Below are 14845 nucleotides of genomic sequence, written 5' to 3'. Positions count from 1 at the left end.
GACTTGGGAATAACTGGAGTGCAGATCTAACTTCACCTTCTAGTGCTGGAGGCTCCTGCATGTTGGAATGTCTTCTAAGGCATCCTGGATGCTGACATCTGCACTGTGCAGCATTTTCGCATCCTCCTTCTGTCTTCCTTTGTTCTCCTTTGAATCATTTGCTGTGTCCCTAAATCTAAAGGAAAATACCCCAGGAGGAAGAGATAGGAATAAGTACATCCACAAAGAAGGGAAGGCCACAGCTATCAAGAGAAGGGGAGAAGAGGAAGAAGGAACTCCTAATCAGAATGAAAAGAGGAAATAACAAGAGGCAACTAAGCAGTTCACAAAATTGGCAGGCCTTTACCCAGAAATAGCAGCCACCTACAGGGCAGGACCCCCAAGTTGTATCAGTTTGACTTGGGTTGGGGAAGTTCAGAGGGACAGGGAAAATCTTAGGCAAGTGAACTAACATGGTTACCATCAGAAAGTGGATCATAAACCAGGCTGTTCTCTCAGGTGCAGGAGCCGTTCCCTGAGGGGGATCTCAGCAGAGCCCCAGGGGAGATCGATCCAGTCCTTTTCAAGAGCCACTTTTCAGGAGGATCCACCTCCGGCCACCTTGCCAGGTGAGTGTTGATCTCTTCTGAGAGCAGTAGGTTCAAGCTCCATCCGTTCAGGAGCTGCTTTTACCACCAAACGCTGAGTCTGGGTGCCTTTGAACAGAGTGACCCCCCAGAACGACCACTGTCACACCCAGCTTTAAAGATTGTGTTGGAGATACAGACCAGACAAATTATAGGGTAACCTGAGAGGCTCATATTATGAAATGCAATTTATTTGTTGAAAGAGTTTAATCCTTCTTAATACTTTTCAGAAGAGTGCTGAAAACCAGTCAAAAAACGAAACCCATGAATTGAAACAATAGGAATAGGATAAAAAATGCTTCAGAAATATGCCAGCATATCCACGTAAAAATGAATCTTAAGATGGATGGATTTGCCTTGTCAAACCCCTAAGTCAGGCTAAGTGGCTGCCATGGTAAGACTGATGGTCAAAGGACTTGGGATTTCCAGGCTCATTGGAAACATTTTGAAATAGGCCAGGGAAGAAATTCCTAGTTGGGTGTCCTGTTTTCTAAGCAAATTTGGAATTTGCTCAGCCAGGCAGGTAAGGGGATTCTGCTCCCCCAAACTCTTGTTGAGTTATTCTGGGCCAGTGGGAGGCTCCCCAAGGGGGGCTGTGTTGCCATTCCACAACTTGGATGCAGTCATGTTTTGTGCACTTGCAGCACCAGCCACCGGGGGGGAGGGGGGCTGGCAGCTTCACAGCCCCAAGGACTACGTGGACGTCATGACAGAAATCTGTCCTGCAAGGAAATGCCCACTTGGTACCTTGCAAAGCTCCGTTTCCAGTTTTGTGTAATAAGGGAGAAAACTTACAAGTCTTTAATGGGACTGTCTGCTAAGGAAGATTTTCTCTCTCTTTCTAGGGCTCTGGTCCCTTCAAGCTGGCTGCTGTGGACTTCATGGAGGAAGAGTGGACACTGCAGGATCCTAGCCAGAGGGCCTTGTGCAGGGAAGTCATGCTGGAGCTTTCTAGGCACGTGGCCGCTCTGGGTAAGGCCCCCCTTTGCCCTGGGTTCCATTCATTGGGGGAGGATTTTTCAGTGGAAGGTAAACAGGGACGATACCTGCACTCAGCTGCTTCAGGTGGTCATGCCTCCTACCTGGCCACCACCTGGATTACCACACTCCCTTCAAGCCTTTCCTAATCTGAAAAAAACAACCAGGGTCAGACGTGTTTAGTATTTGCCGATAAGCAAGGCCAGATATCTAGGCTGGCATTCAAGAAACTGGCTTGCCGGATCCAGTGATTTTCCATCTGTAGTTCTGGATGGGGTCGCACTGCCCAGAGAACCAGTGAGCAGTTTGGGGGTCCTCCTGGGCTCACAACTCCCGTATGAGGAGCAGGTAGCAGCCACGGCCAGGATGGCTCTTGCGTAACTCCATGGTGTGTACCAGTTGTGCCCTTTCCTGGATCAGGCGGCACTGCACAGTCCTTCGTGCTTTGGTCACCTCCTGACTGGACTACTGCAATGCACTCTACCTGGGGCTGCTCTTGAAGAACATCCAGAAGCTGCAATTGGTCCAGAATGCGGCAGCATCAGCAACGATGGGCCGGTCTTGGTCCACCCAGGTTACTTTTGGTTCATGAGCTGCACTGGCTCCCAGCAGGCTTCTGGGTGCAATTCAAGGTGCTGGTTGTCACCTATGAAGCCCTCCAGGGCATGGGGCCAGGTCATTCGAGGGACCTTCTCTCTCCAGTTGTCCCCACCCATGAGAAGGGCCGTGCTCTGGGTCCTGTTGGTTAAAGTGTCATCCGGCGGGACCGAGGAAGCGTGCCTTTTCCGTAACACCGCCTGCCCTCTGAAACACCGTTCCTCCTGGAATTAGGCTGAAGCCTGCTGGCCTTTCACAAAGATGTGGCTTTTTCTTCAGGCACAGGGGTGGGGAGATAGTTCAGCCTGTGGGTTGTATGAATTTGTGGCCGGCTGGTTTATCCTCAGTGCCCATTTTCCTTTCTGCTTAGTATTTATCGCATCCTGTTCTTGCATCGATGTTTTTATTGTGTTCGCTGCCCAGAGTCACTCATCTGAGATGGGCAGCCATAGAAAATTTAAAAATTAAAATTTTAAGTTTTTAATCAGTAGAAGAGACTCAAATACCTACTAAATCCTCACAAAAGACTTTGAGGTCTGCTTTTTAGGCTCTCAAAAATGGCCAGCTCTTGAGGGCATCTGGGAAGCCCAAAGGGAATGGGGATGAAAGGCCCCAGCCTTTTCACTCCTCCTTGCCCCAAAGCATCCACTGTAGTATGGGGGAGTCTTTCCCATAAATCAAGGGTCTCCCCGCTTTTCGGCCCCAGCGTCATATGGGGCACTTGAAGAGCACAGAGAGGGATCCCTCAGAAACGAGAGCCTGGGAATCTGCCCTTTTGCAAGGTGACCAGGATGGCGGTGGCCGGCCAGTGAACTCTGTTCCCCAACGTGCTGGTTGATGAGGCTCAGAGACCCATCACTTGGTCACCAGCCCGAGGCAGAGTTGGATCTGAGGAAACGCACCCTCCGTTGCTTCAGCCACCAAGCCAAAGCCAGACGGCCATTTTGCAGAAGATCAACTGCTGGTGCGAGAGAAACATCTGGACACAGGAGCAAAGGGTCTGTCAACGGAGCAGACGGGAGCCACCCCAGTTCTCGCCCCTTCCAAGTTCACCTCGGTTCCACTTCCCACCCCTCAAAGTGGAATTGGGGTCTCTGATCAACAGAGTGGGTAAAATCCCCCCTATTTCCAACCTCCCCAAACAGGCAGTAACTGAGGAGAGAGGAAAACAAAACCATTTATTTTCAGCAAACAATCCTGGCAACCTTACAATATGTGAGGTAAAGAAACGCTACATAAAGCAGAATCTCTGATGACTGAGCCACCAGGGTTATTCAAAGAGGGCAAGAAATACTTGAACGATTAACAATATTCTACAGGAAACTGCAGTTTCAAAGAGATGCATTTGCTTTTGTGACTGTGCAAAGCTGAACAATTAATCTGATGAATCAAAATCATCCCCCAAAATCTCCAGGAAACCACGGTGGTTAGGAAGGAAGCAGCCTGGCTTTCAAGCTGCTCTCATGTTCCAGTTTTCTAAATTATTAAAATCTATTAACTGCAACCTAGAAAAGTGTACAATTTTCTGTGTCTGAAGGCTACCCTCAGTTGGTATACTGATTATTTGTTAAACTTTTAGATAATCAAATATATAATCCAATTAATTGAGCAACTTATTAATTTTTTTAAAATCAACTATTTTTTTTATGGAAGAAACCTCAAAGCACACTTCTGAAAAAGCAGCTGAAAGAGGCATTTTACCTTCCCATCAGTGGAGAGATGGTCCCTTCCAAGATGGTTTTCCCTGCAAGGCCTTTATTCTACATATAAAAGCAAGGCCTTCTTTCCTTCTCCAGATGAATCAACTACATTTCCTTTTCAGGGGAGGCCCTAGAATTCCTCCTTCAGATGAGAAAACCCTGATCTTCCCAAACAAAAATCTGCATCACGGCAATCATGAAACACCCAAAATACTTCCTAGTTACAGCCGGCTGGGAGGGCCTGAAGAGGTCCTCCGAAGAGAACAGCGTAATTCGGAAGAAGGTCGGTCGCTCTTCCTTCCTCTCTCCTTAGGTTGGGAGTCGGCAGCCCCAAAGTTCTGCTACTCTACAAGGAGGGAGGAAAAATCAGGGGGGTCAGTTTGAGAGGAAGCCAAGATGAGGAAGCCCAGAGTCCAGGCTGGAGCAAAAGTGCTGATCCTCAAGGGAAGGAGCAGAATCAGCTGCCTCAAGAGAGGGAGAGGGAGATGGAATCTGCTGGGTGGGATTGTCTGAGTTACAGGAGGGGATGGGCAGGGCTGTGAATGGCTGCTGGAGGCGGGCGGGGGGAACCCCCTTCACAAATTATAAACAGTATAGATGCCCCCCCTCAAATACACAAAATCCAATTTTAATCCAATTATTTTGTCCCCAGAGACGAGTGCAGCAGGTTTCATGGCCTCCAGAGAGCCCAGGTCTTCCTTCAGCCTCCGGAGGGTTGGATTCCCAGATGGACACGGGAAAGAAGAGGCATCTCCTCTCCATCCTCCCCTCCCCTCCCCCTTTCTCTGGGGATCTCTGCAGGTCTCTGAGCCGTATGCATGCAAGACCATCATATCCTGGGAGGGGCCCCAGTCGGGGCCCTGCAGAATGGCCAGCACCGCCTCCTGCTGTGGGAGGGGCCTTTCAGGAGATGAGGGGGAGGACAGGGTGCCTTCCTCCTTCAGCAACAGGGAGCATCCAGGGCCCCTTCTGTTCCCAGCTGCTGCCCAGAGCCCCTCCCCCAAACTCCCTGCCCTTCAGTGCTGGAGATGAGCCGGAGAGAGGAGAGGGGTTCCCCAAAGGATCTTCACCATCATGGGTCCCTTGACCTGCAAGTCCTCCCCTCCCCCTCTCCTTCCCCCCAATCCAGCCCCCACCGGGGCCACTCACCTGCGAGGGGGCTGCTAAAGGGCCTCCTTGCTCCCTGCATTGGAGAGAAAGACAAAGAGTGAGTCCCTCCCCTGTCCTGGTCCTCTGAGGAGGAGGCCTCTCTCTCTCCTCGATTCAGCCTCCGCAGCTTCAGGGACCCTCAGAGGAGACTAGGCTGTGCCACCAGAACGGGCTCTAACCACTGGGGCTCAGGGCGCTTCTGGCGCTTTCCCGATTTCCCACCCCAGAGCTGGGGACTCTTTGCTCCAAAGGGGGCCAGGCTCCGCCACGCAGGCTCTGGCCTCCCTCCCCTGCCTGAATGTGAGGCTGGAAATCCAACAGGGAAAGAGTTTCCCTTTCTCCTCTGCAGGAACAAAGCAGAGCGAGGAAAGTGAACTTTGTAACTGTCATAAATCAAGGAAAGGAGAGGAGGTGGGAGAAAAGGGAAGCACTTGATTTTGTACAGAGTAAAAGGAGGAACAAGGACAGAGAGAGAACAAAATTATTAAAATGGAAGGAAAAAGGAGACTTGGGTACCTCCTTGGGACAAGCAAAAAAAAAAATAAACCAGTAGTTTCCCTTAAGCCCCTCTTTAATGAGAAACCACTTTTCCAATCCTACACTTTCTGTTCATAGAACGATGTAAAATAATTTTAATTGTGCAAGAACAACTTGCCATCTAATAAACAGGAGAAACAACGTAATTCTCCCACCCACGTTTAAGATATTACACTAGGCGAAAAAGTGTCCACAGAAAGGGCAACAATATTTATTTAAATCTCAGTAGATTTATCTATCCTTGTTCCAATTCTATCCAAATAAATCCTGGTTTCCCCAGAACCAGACCCAGAGGGAACACAGGGAGCGGGTATTAGGGGGCCCTTTCACACCCGGGGGGGGCTCCCCCTCTTTTCACCCCCCCCCAGCACTCTTGCTAAGAGGCAGAGCGGCTCCCCCCCCCGGCTTACCCCAGCCTGAACTGTCGGATCGTTTGTCACTTGCTGGAAAAGAGAGAAAAGGAGGAAGGAGGTCAGTCTCTTGGCTGGACGGGAAGAGTTGGAGAAACTCAGCCCTTTCTGACACACACACACACACACACACACAAACACACACAAACACACCTCAACTGAGGCTGCCTCTGATTCCCGCTCTGACTTGGAGCTAACAGGGAAAGAGGACAAATCACTCACTTGATGCTGCCTTGTAGCCATCCTGACGTGTCTCTGCAAGGAAAAAGCTCAGTCAAAGCTAAGAATAATCCACCAGAGACCATCCAATCTCTCCTCTGCAGGAGGAAGAGCCCCAGGAGAGGTTTTCACAGTTGTTTAGTCACAACCTCTCCTGGCAACTACTATGAACAGACACAGAAAGAGCTTCAAAATGCAAATGTATCCCCTGACTTGCCCCAAGAGAGACCTGCTGCCTCTGGGAGGGATGGAGGGAAATGGGGAAAGCAGCAGCAACAGCTGGGAGAGGAAGAGGATTTTCACTGAAATCCTTCTCTGCTGCTCTTTCACCAAAGCCTTTGAAAGGGACGGAACCGCGATGCCTCTTCCCAGCCAGAAGAAGGCAGGACCGTCCGAACCGCAGACTCAGCCGAGTCGAGACTGGAGTCCCAGCAAGAGGCCAAGATTCCAGATGCTCCCAAAGAGGGCTGGGAAAACAGGGAAAAGGGAGCGCAGAAGAAGCTCCCCAAAGGGGGGGACTGGGGAGAAGTCTCCCCCTCTCCCTTCACAGCCACCCAGCAAAGGTGGGACACTTACTGAGAAATACCAGGATCAAAGCAATCGCAGACACCAGGAGAAGAGCAGCCACAACGCAGCCGATGATGATGATGAGCCCCAGGTTGGATTCCGGAACTGAATTGGGAGAAAGAGCAGAGGATTGAAGGAGAACCCCAAACAATCGTTCCAAGTCAGGGAGAGACCTAACGCAGCCAAGGGACTACTGGGAATCGCCCAAGTTAAGAAGACTCAGGGCTCATCCTCACGTCCCTCTAACTGAAGACACCCTGCTAACCACGCTTAGTGGACGTGTCCTCTTGATGCCACCTTCGTCTCCCACCAGCCCAGTGCGAAGGCAGCTGACATTCACCTTTAGCTCTTCAGCTCAAAAGCAGCCATTTGCAATCGTGTGACTCTCAGCAGGTTAACAGAAATAAAATATTCAACAACACAATAATATAAACAAAATTAGTGAAACCTTAAAAACGTTTTTGTTCTTTTTATCAGCTGCCCCATTATGTCATGAATTTGAGCAGAATTGGGCAGCTCTGCATGCTAGCTTTTTTTCTTAAGCTTGAATCTTTGCATTTTATTATTTAAAGCAAAAGGGTTTATATCATTATCTTTTTTTTAAAGAGACAGTTTCATTTGGCTCATCTCTCGTAAGATTGCTCTGTTCCCCGGAGGAAAAGAAAGGAATGGTCAGGGTTCACCGAACTACGAAGCCCTGCCATGGATTTGTATATAGGGGTTGAGAGAGAGGGTGGCAGGCAAGACACGAGGCAGCACCAGTGAGTCTGTGCAGGAGGCGGAGGGGCAACACCCCAGCAGAGGCAGGGGGAGAAGTCCTGCCTGTGCTGTGTCTGGGAAGGTGAGCTGGCTGGGAGGGGCCTGGGGACGAGTGGAAAAGATAATCTGTGGGATGATCTCATCAGAGGGAGGGGGAAAGTGTTTAATTCAAAGGTGGAGGTGGGAAAGCCTCATTCAGGGCTTTGCCTAGGTTTCATGTTCTTTCTTTCCCCAAGTTACTTATTCCTGATAAAGAATTCTTCTACAGTACATCCTAAATGGATTGTATTGAGGATTTCTAAGGTTAGGATTTAACATCCGGAATCATCACATGAATCCTCGCTTCTGCACTCTGTTGACTGGCCAGGAAGTGGCTGAACAGAAACGGTTCCGGTCTTGGCATCTGGAGCTTTCAAGTGCCAGGAAGGCAGCCCAGGAGGTGGGAATCCTCTTGTCCCACACCCACCCCGGGGTTAGGGGGAGGACCCCAGGGAAGGCCTCCCTGTCATTCAAATCCACGCCCTGCATTCAGGAACGAGGGCGACAGACCTTGCCTGTCTTCTAGGTGGCAGCCCTCTGCTTCTTCGAAAGATGCTGTCACAAACCCCACCACCACCAGCACTCGTTGCTCAAGGCTAGTCATGGGGAGCTCCTTCTATCCCCCTACAGAGGATTCGGGTTCTAGTCCCCGATCAGCCTTGCTGCTCTCCTGGGAACCTTTTCCAGTTGCTCTGAATCTGTATTAACGGGTGTTGCCCAGAAGTGGACGTTGTCCTTGAGGCGGGCTCTGATCCTAGCAGAAGACAGTGAGAAAATTACCCTCATCCTTTGGAAGTTACAGTCTGTTTGATGTAGCCTAAAATCACAGATGCCTTCTTTGAAGGGACTTTATGCTCCTGGCTCATATTCAGTCTGCAATCAATCCCGATTACAAAATCTTTTTAGCAAGCCAAGTATCCCCCACCCAATACTTGCACCTTTGATTCTTGTTTCCTAAGTAAAGGACATTGCACTTACAGGTAGTCCTCGCTTAATGACCACAGTTGGAATTGAATTCAGGTTGCTAAGCGAAGCAGTCATTAAGCGAATCCGACCCAATTTTATGACTTTTTTGCAGTGGCCAAATCGTGATCATGTGACCGTGGGGACACTGACATTCATAAGTGTGAGGACCAGTCATAAGTGAATTTTTCAAGCACTGTTGTAAGTCTGAACCATCACTAAAAGAATGGTTGTTAAGCAGGGACTACCTGTAGAATCATACAGCTGGAAGGAAGGAACCTAAGAGGCCATCTAGTCTAACCACCTGCTTAAAGTATTCCATTAAGGTATTCAGACAGACGGGATTGTGCCTTTAATACGTGTAAGTGATGGACTTCAGCAGCACTGCTGGCTCTCAGGAAGGAGGGGGCGCATTCCGAGGAGGGGAGCAGGATAGGAGAAAACACAGTCCAGAGCTGGGACGGGGGAAGACCAAGAGGTTCAGAACAGCCCCGCCCTAGAGCCTTCCCAGGCTATTTCCCCTCAGGTTAGGTAGGGTAGCTTTAGTCTGGCAAGGTTCTGCCCTAACTGTGTGAGCAAATAAAGAACTGAAGTTTGGTTGGATTGATCCTTTTCGTTCATGGGCTGGGCCTGACATCAGTCTTGCCAGACTAAAGCTACTCTACCTAACCTGAGGGGAAATAACCTGGGAAGGCGCTAGGGCGGGACTATTTTGACTCAACTACAACTTCCAAATTATTAGGGGGGAGGTGGGCAGTAGTACAAATTGGAGACATAAATAACATTTATTAATTTAAAACGTAAATAAATAAATAAAGTCTTCCCACATTCTAGGTCTGGATTGTGCTTTCTCCTATCCTGCTCCCCTCCTCTGAATGTGCCCCCTCCTTCCTGAGAACCAGCAGTGCTGCTGAAGTCCATCACATCGCCTCCCCCTTCACAGACACCTCCCATCACAGGATCTCATTTGAGGTTTCCCATCCTTCCTGGACACTCTTTTCTTTCTAGTCTCTCCTCAATTTCATTCTGCTACTCTCAGCCCATTCTGAATTTGACTTCTTTCTTTGAGGATATGAGCTCACTCAGCCAGCTTTAGATCTCTGGAAATTTGAGAACTATTTCTTCTACCCATTCATCCAAGGCATTAAAGGGAATGTTGAAGAACAGAGGAGGAAGGGCTGATTCTTCTGGCACCCGATTTGATATCTTCAGCCTGATGAGGAACCATCACTGGGCACACCTTGAGGAAGATTTTCAAGCTAGCTGTGGATCCCCTTAATTGCTGGGCCATCCGACCTCTTTTAATGAACATGAAGCGGCCTTGGACTGCCTCCAGAGGGAGCTTTCACTAGAAAAAAGGCCTGATTTACCATAAAAAGTTAATCCCGTGAAAGATCCAGATGACCCTATCTTCTTTTAGAGATCACTTGATCTATTTGTTTTCTATTTCAGCACAGGGACATTTTGTTTGCTACAGGAAGAAAGCCGTCTTAGCCTTTGATGGCAAAATATCAGACTGGCAGCCCCTTTCCTGCCTACCGATGCTTCAGTCCAGCCACTCTATGCATTCCCTGAAGTGAGCTGCAGTTCACCAATGTTAGTAAAATCTGGTATTCAGAAAAGGAGCTACCAGACTCCTCCTAATTTTTGTACTTTAGGACTTCTAAATAAAAGAAAATCTGTTTCTGCTGCTCCTCTGCTGGAGGCTGCAAACAGGGCAGGGAGGGAGGCTAAGAGAGGATCTAAGTGCCTTTCGTCAGGATCGGCCAACTATTCTGATGGGATTCTGCTGCTTCCTTTAAATAACCCGAAGCCAGTTCTATGGCCCATTCCCTGCAGGTCCACAAACCTCAAAAGAGGGAAAAACCAATGGATTAGAGCTCAAGTGTGCTCACATCTGGACAGCTGGCTGGAATTAAAGGGGACCCACCTCCCCCAGCTTGGTTCTTGGGGGGAAGAGGAAGGTAGCACAACTCTGCAGCTTCATGAGCTGCTTTTGTGTTTAGACACAAAGACACACAAACCCCTCAACTGAGGCTGCCTCTGATTCCCGCTCTGACTTGGAGCTAACAGGGAAAGAGGACAAATCACTAACTTGATGCTCCCTTGTAGCCATCCTGACGTCTCTCTGCAAGGAAAAAGCTCAGTCAAAGCTAAGAATAATCCACCAATCTCTCCCTCTGCAGGAGGAAGAGCCCCAGGAGAGGTTTTCACAGTTGTTTAGTCACAACCTCTCCTGGCAACTACTATGAACAGACACAGGAAGAGCTTCAAAATACAAATGTATCCCCTGACCTGCCCCAAGAGAGACCTGCTGCCCATGAGAACCTTGAAAAAGGGAAAAACCAATGGATTAGAGCTCAAGTGAGCTCACATCTGGACACAGCTGGGGTCACACTTCTCTCCCACAATCCTCCAGCCTGAAAAAGAGCCAAGCCTTTCCCTCCCTGCCGCCTCTCACCCTTCACGGCCACGTCCACAGGCTCCTGCAGGCCGTCATGCTCCACATGGCACCGATAGCGGCCTCTCTCCTTGGGATCGATCCGGATGCTGAGCCAGTAGTGGAAGGTCCCGTCCGCGTTGGGGGCCACAGAGCCACGGAGGGTGTCCTGCAGCCAGACCTCCCCGTCCCTCCTCCAGGAGGCGTCAATCTCCTTGGGGTAGAAGCCGTGGACTCGGCAGACGTGCGTCTCCATCCCCTCCTCAGCCTCCGTCCTGCTGCTCACCGTCACCACCGGGGTCTCTGCAGAAACGGCACGGCCGGAATTAACTCCGAGCCCCTCCCGAGCCTGGAAGGTGGAGGGAAAACCTGACGGGCAGGAAAGCTCCCACTACTTAGTTGTAACACAGGGATTTAACACTCCACACCCGCAGCGTCTCTGAGAGTTTTAGGACATGCTCCAAATCTGGAAATGCTCAGCCACAAGGACTCCTGATTTTGAGTCCTTCATGGGGACTCAGTCTGAAAAACCTCCAGTAGCAAATTGAGGGTCCACGGAAATTCAACAGGGACTGCTTTGAACTCTGACTGACCGTGGGCTGTTCCCTTCAGGGGAGGGATACTGGGGCTGCTCTTCTAAGTCCCCTTTCAGAAAAACAACACAGAGGTTTCTCCCTCCCTTTTGGGCCCTCTTCCGCTCCCCCAGATCTTAGGCTGCTCCAGGCCTCTTTCCGAGGGACACAGCCCAAATTTCAAGAGGGGGAGAGCCAGAATCACAGCAAGGGCTCAGGGCTTTTGCAACCCCCACGGGAAAAGCTAGCACAACTGAAAGTGGCCAGTACAACCACAGGGGCAGCTGGACTGTTCCCTCTCAGGATCCTAGACAAGCTTACTTAAAGAAAAATTCCTACAGGCCTGGGATGCCAGAAAGCTCCCAGTTTAACTTGGAATGGGTAAGAAACAAGCTTTTCCGCCCCCTAAACAGAAACTGGCTGAGATTTTTCGAAAATTATGGTAAACAAAATTAGCCAGAATGGGGACCTTTTAATTGTTGTCAACTGAAACTTTTGAACTTTTTTTTTTTGGTAAGGAGAAAATAAAATAAAAATGGAACTCACAGGAAAAAAAGGGGGGGAGAACATTATAATGTGAGCTGGAAGCCGTGTGGAGTGAGGGGGTGTTCCTGAAGATGGGGAGGGGTTGTTCTGAGGAGGGGAGTCACTAAGTCAGAGTTAAGGTTTGTTTGAGGTTTAAGAGGAAGAGCCACAGAATCCTTCGATATTTTTTCCCCTGGGGAAGAAAAGACCCCTCACCCTTGGCCTTTCTTGCCCAAGTGGGGGCACTGATGATGTCCTATCACTGGAAGAAGAGATGCCCCCTGGTGGTGGGAGTGGGAGGTGCACCAGCAGGGGCCAGGGAGGGAGGGAGCCCCCTGTGGGATGGGGAGGGAAGGAGAGTGGCTGGGAGGGAACCAAGGCCACGTGTCACACTTGGCCACGTTTTGGCTAACTGGGGTTTCACTGAAGGACCCCAAGCGGCCCTGTTGCCTCATCGTGGGCTGCACACAGGACACCCCGAAGTGCTTCTGCTGCCTGATCCACACAGACCCCGCCAGGCCCTTCATTCCAGCCAGCCACACCTGCGGCTCAGGGGGCTTAGGCTGCGTTTCCTGCCCCCTTTAAGGGCTGCCTGGCAAGGGGAACCAATGCAGGGCCGCAACGGGGAGGGGCAAGCGGGGCATGTGCCCCAGGTGCCGCACTGGGGGTGGTGCCAAAATGAGCACGGGGTGTGCCAAAATGGGCGCAGAATCCATGCTTGCCCAGGGTGACACAGACCAAAGAGGGCTTCTTGCGTCCTGGAGAGCTGCTGGGAGGGCAGGAGGGGGATTCCCTCCCCTGCAGACCAGGGACCCAAAGGGGGCCGAATGCATGCAAGAAAGCGGCCAGGGAGGAAGAGAGTCCGGCCTGGGCCCGGAGGCTCACCTGTCCTCAGCAGCGTCTCCCTCCCGTAGGACAGGTACTTCTCCAGCCCCTCAATGCAGATTTCCTCCAAGTAGTCTTTCTTTCTCTCATTCAATCCTGGAATGGCGTCCCATTTCCTCTTTGTGACCTGGGCCTGGGGGTCGGTTGCCACCCAGGTGAGGGTCTCCTTGTCGAAGGTGAGGAAGGTCCTCCCGTCGTAGCCATACTGCAAAAACCCTGCTTTGCTCCCGTCTCCTCTGAGCTCACAGCCGTACATCAACTGCCAGGTGTGAAGGCCTGAAAGAGGGAGAGGAAGATGGTCTGGGGAGTCCTCAGGAGAGACAGACGCCCTCCCTGCAGGGATTTTGATGCCGGAGGGAGGCAGCGAGAAAAGGGATAAAGGAGTCGGGAAAACAAAATCCGTTTTTCCCTCATGAAGCTCCTCAGGTCCCTCTGGATGAGGCCTCCAGGCTCCCCACCCTGCCCCCAAATCACACTCTGAGGGTCTCCAGACTGGCTGCCCCCCACCCAAGACCCCCCCATGTCTCCCTCCATCTTCTCCCTCCCCCAAAGTCTCCCTCTGGGCAAAAGGCGGGACAAGCAGCGCCATCTTTGCCCTGGATCCGCAGAGCCCAAAGTCCTCCGTCTGGAGGCTCAACGGGGGGACAAATGGCTGGAAGGGGGGTGAAGGGGGCAGGGGACCCCCCAGCCCCATGTCAAGCCCCTCCCAGAGAGGCTCCTCAGAGCTTCTTCCTCAGGAAAAGCCCCACATCTGCCTGGGGTCCCCTGATCAGACCCCCACTGATGGTTTTGCATTCACACACGCCCAGGAGGGGGGTCTCATTCCCCCCCAAAAGAATTTTAGAGGGTCCAGTTCCCACAACCTCCTTTTCCCCAGAGAGAAGCCAACTGAGGGCCCTTCCCCAGTTCCTCTGCTCCGCAAAGGAAGGGGGGATGGCAAGGGGTCCCCAGCCTCTGCCCCTCCCTCCACCGCCCCCCAAAAGGGGGACCCTCCCGGCCCTAAAGGAAAAGGGTTAGGGTTCCCATTTGGGCTGACCAGAAACAAACCATGGCTTGTTCTTCACCTTTTAAAGGGATTTGGAAGTTCAACTGCTTTTTAACCTAGCCTCTTCAGGTTCCCTTTGGCACACCCACATGGGGGTTTTATGGGTCTGGGGTTCAGACCTCAGTGGGGAGCTGAGACTCCGGTTCAAGGAAGGGCGACCAGAGCGACTCCGCTTCCTCGCCCGGGAGAGCAGCCGCAGAGGGAGCTTCGGGCCCGAGACGGCTGGATGGAGCCCAGGCTCCCCGAGAGACAAGAAGCCATGGAAGCATTCAAGGCAGGGGGAAATTTCTTAAGTAAATAAAGGGTTTGGTTTTACAGTTGAAAAGTTTGGTATCTGCTTATTTTACAGTCTTGTAACTTTCTTACAGAAGTATTCCTTATTTCTAGGTCTCTTAACTAGGCTGTCTATTTCTGTGTCTTATTGCTGGAGGTCTCGTCCTATTTCTGAATCTTTTATTCGTTCATTTGTTTCTTCTTAAAGGCCGCCTTTCCTTCAGGTGCTCCGGGCAGCACACAGAGGGCGCCCTCCTCCCTTTTTCCACACAACAACCCTGTGAGGTAGGCTGGGCTGAGAGGTGGGACTGGCCCCTCACATGACTTTTCTCCCGAGGTTTCTACTGCAGGGCCCCCCTTGCATTTCCCTATCTCCACCACCTGCCTCTCTCCTTCAGCTGGGTCTTCTTTGCCCCCATCTTCCCAGGAGGAAACTGCAAAGAGATCCCGAGGTTCTCTGCACACGGGTGGGGGTGGGGGGCCAAAAGCCCTACCTGCTCCTATAAGCGAGAGGGATCAGAGCTGGCTGTGACAAATGAGGAAAGAGATTGTGGACTGGTG

The 14845-nt window shown here is 51.1% G+C and overlaps 1 protein-coding gene across 5 annotated transcripts in view; it reads right to left on the bottom strand.

Moving 5' to 3' along the window:
* Positions 1-3922: 3922 nt before the first annotated feature.
* Positions 3923-14845, bottom strand: part of LOC134488876 (H-2 class I histocompatibility antigen, Q9 alpha chain-like) — a 55798-nt gene continuing 44875 nt past the window's right edge. For 2 of the 5 annotated variants that reach the window (XM_063291213.1, XM_063291214.1), the window contains exons 3-9: positions 12967-13242; positions 11006-11287; positions 6793-6888; positions 6220-6252; positions 5998-6030; positions 5051-5084; positions 3923-4242 (exon numbers count right to left, since the gene is read on the bottom strand). In XM_063291213.1, coding sequence (XP_063147283.1) covers positions 5065-5084; positions 5998-6030; positions 6220-6252; positions 6793-6888; positions 11006-11287; positions 12967-13242 — 740 coding nt within the window. In that variant the 3' untranslated portion in view covers positions 3923-4242; positions 5051-5064. Of the gene's footprint in view, positions 4243-5050; positions 5085-5997; positions 6031-6219; positions 6253-6792; positions 6889-10410; positions 10450-10928; positions 11288-12966; positions 13243-14845 lie in introns of those variants that run through there. The other 3 variants (XM_063291212.1, XM_063291215.1, XM_063291216.1) reach the window with 2 other exon arrangements.

The sequence above is a fragment of the Candoia aspera genome, chromosome 2, assembly GCF_035149785.1.
Source record: "Candoia aspera isolate rCanAsp1 chromosome 2, rCanAsp1.hap2, whole genome shotgun sequence".
NCBI lineage: Eukaryota > Metazoa > Chordata > Lepidosauria > Squamata > Boidae > Candoia > Candoia aspera.
This window is presented reverse-complemented; position numbering and strand designations above follow the sequence as displayed.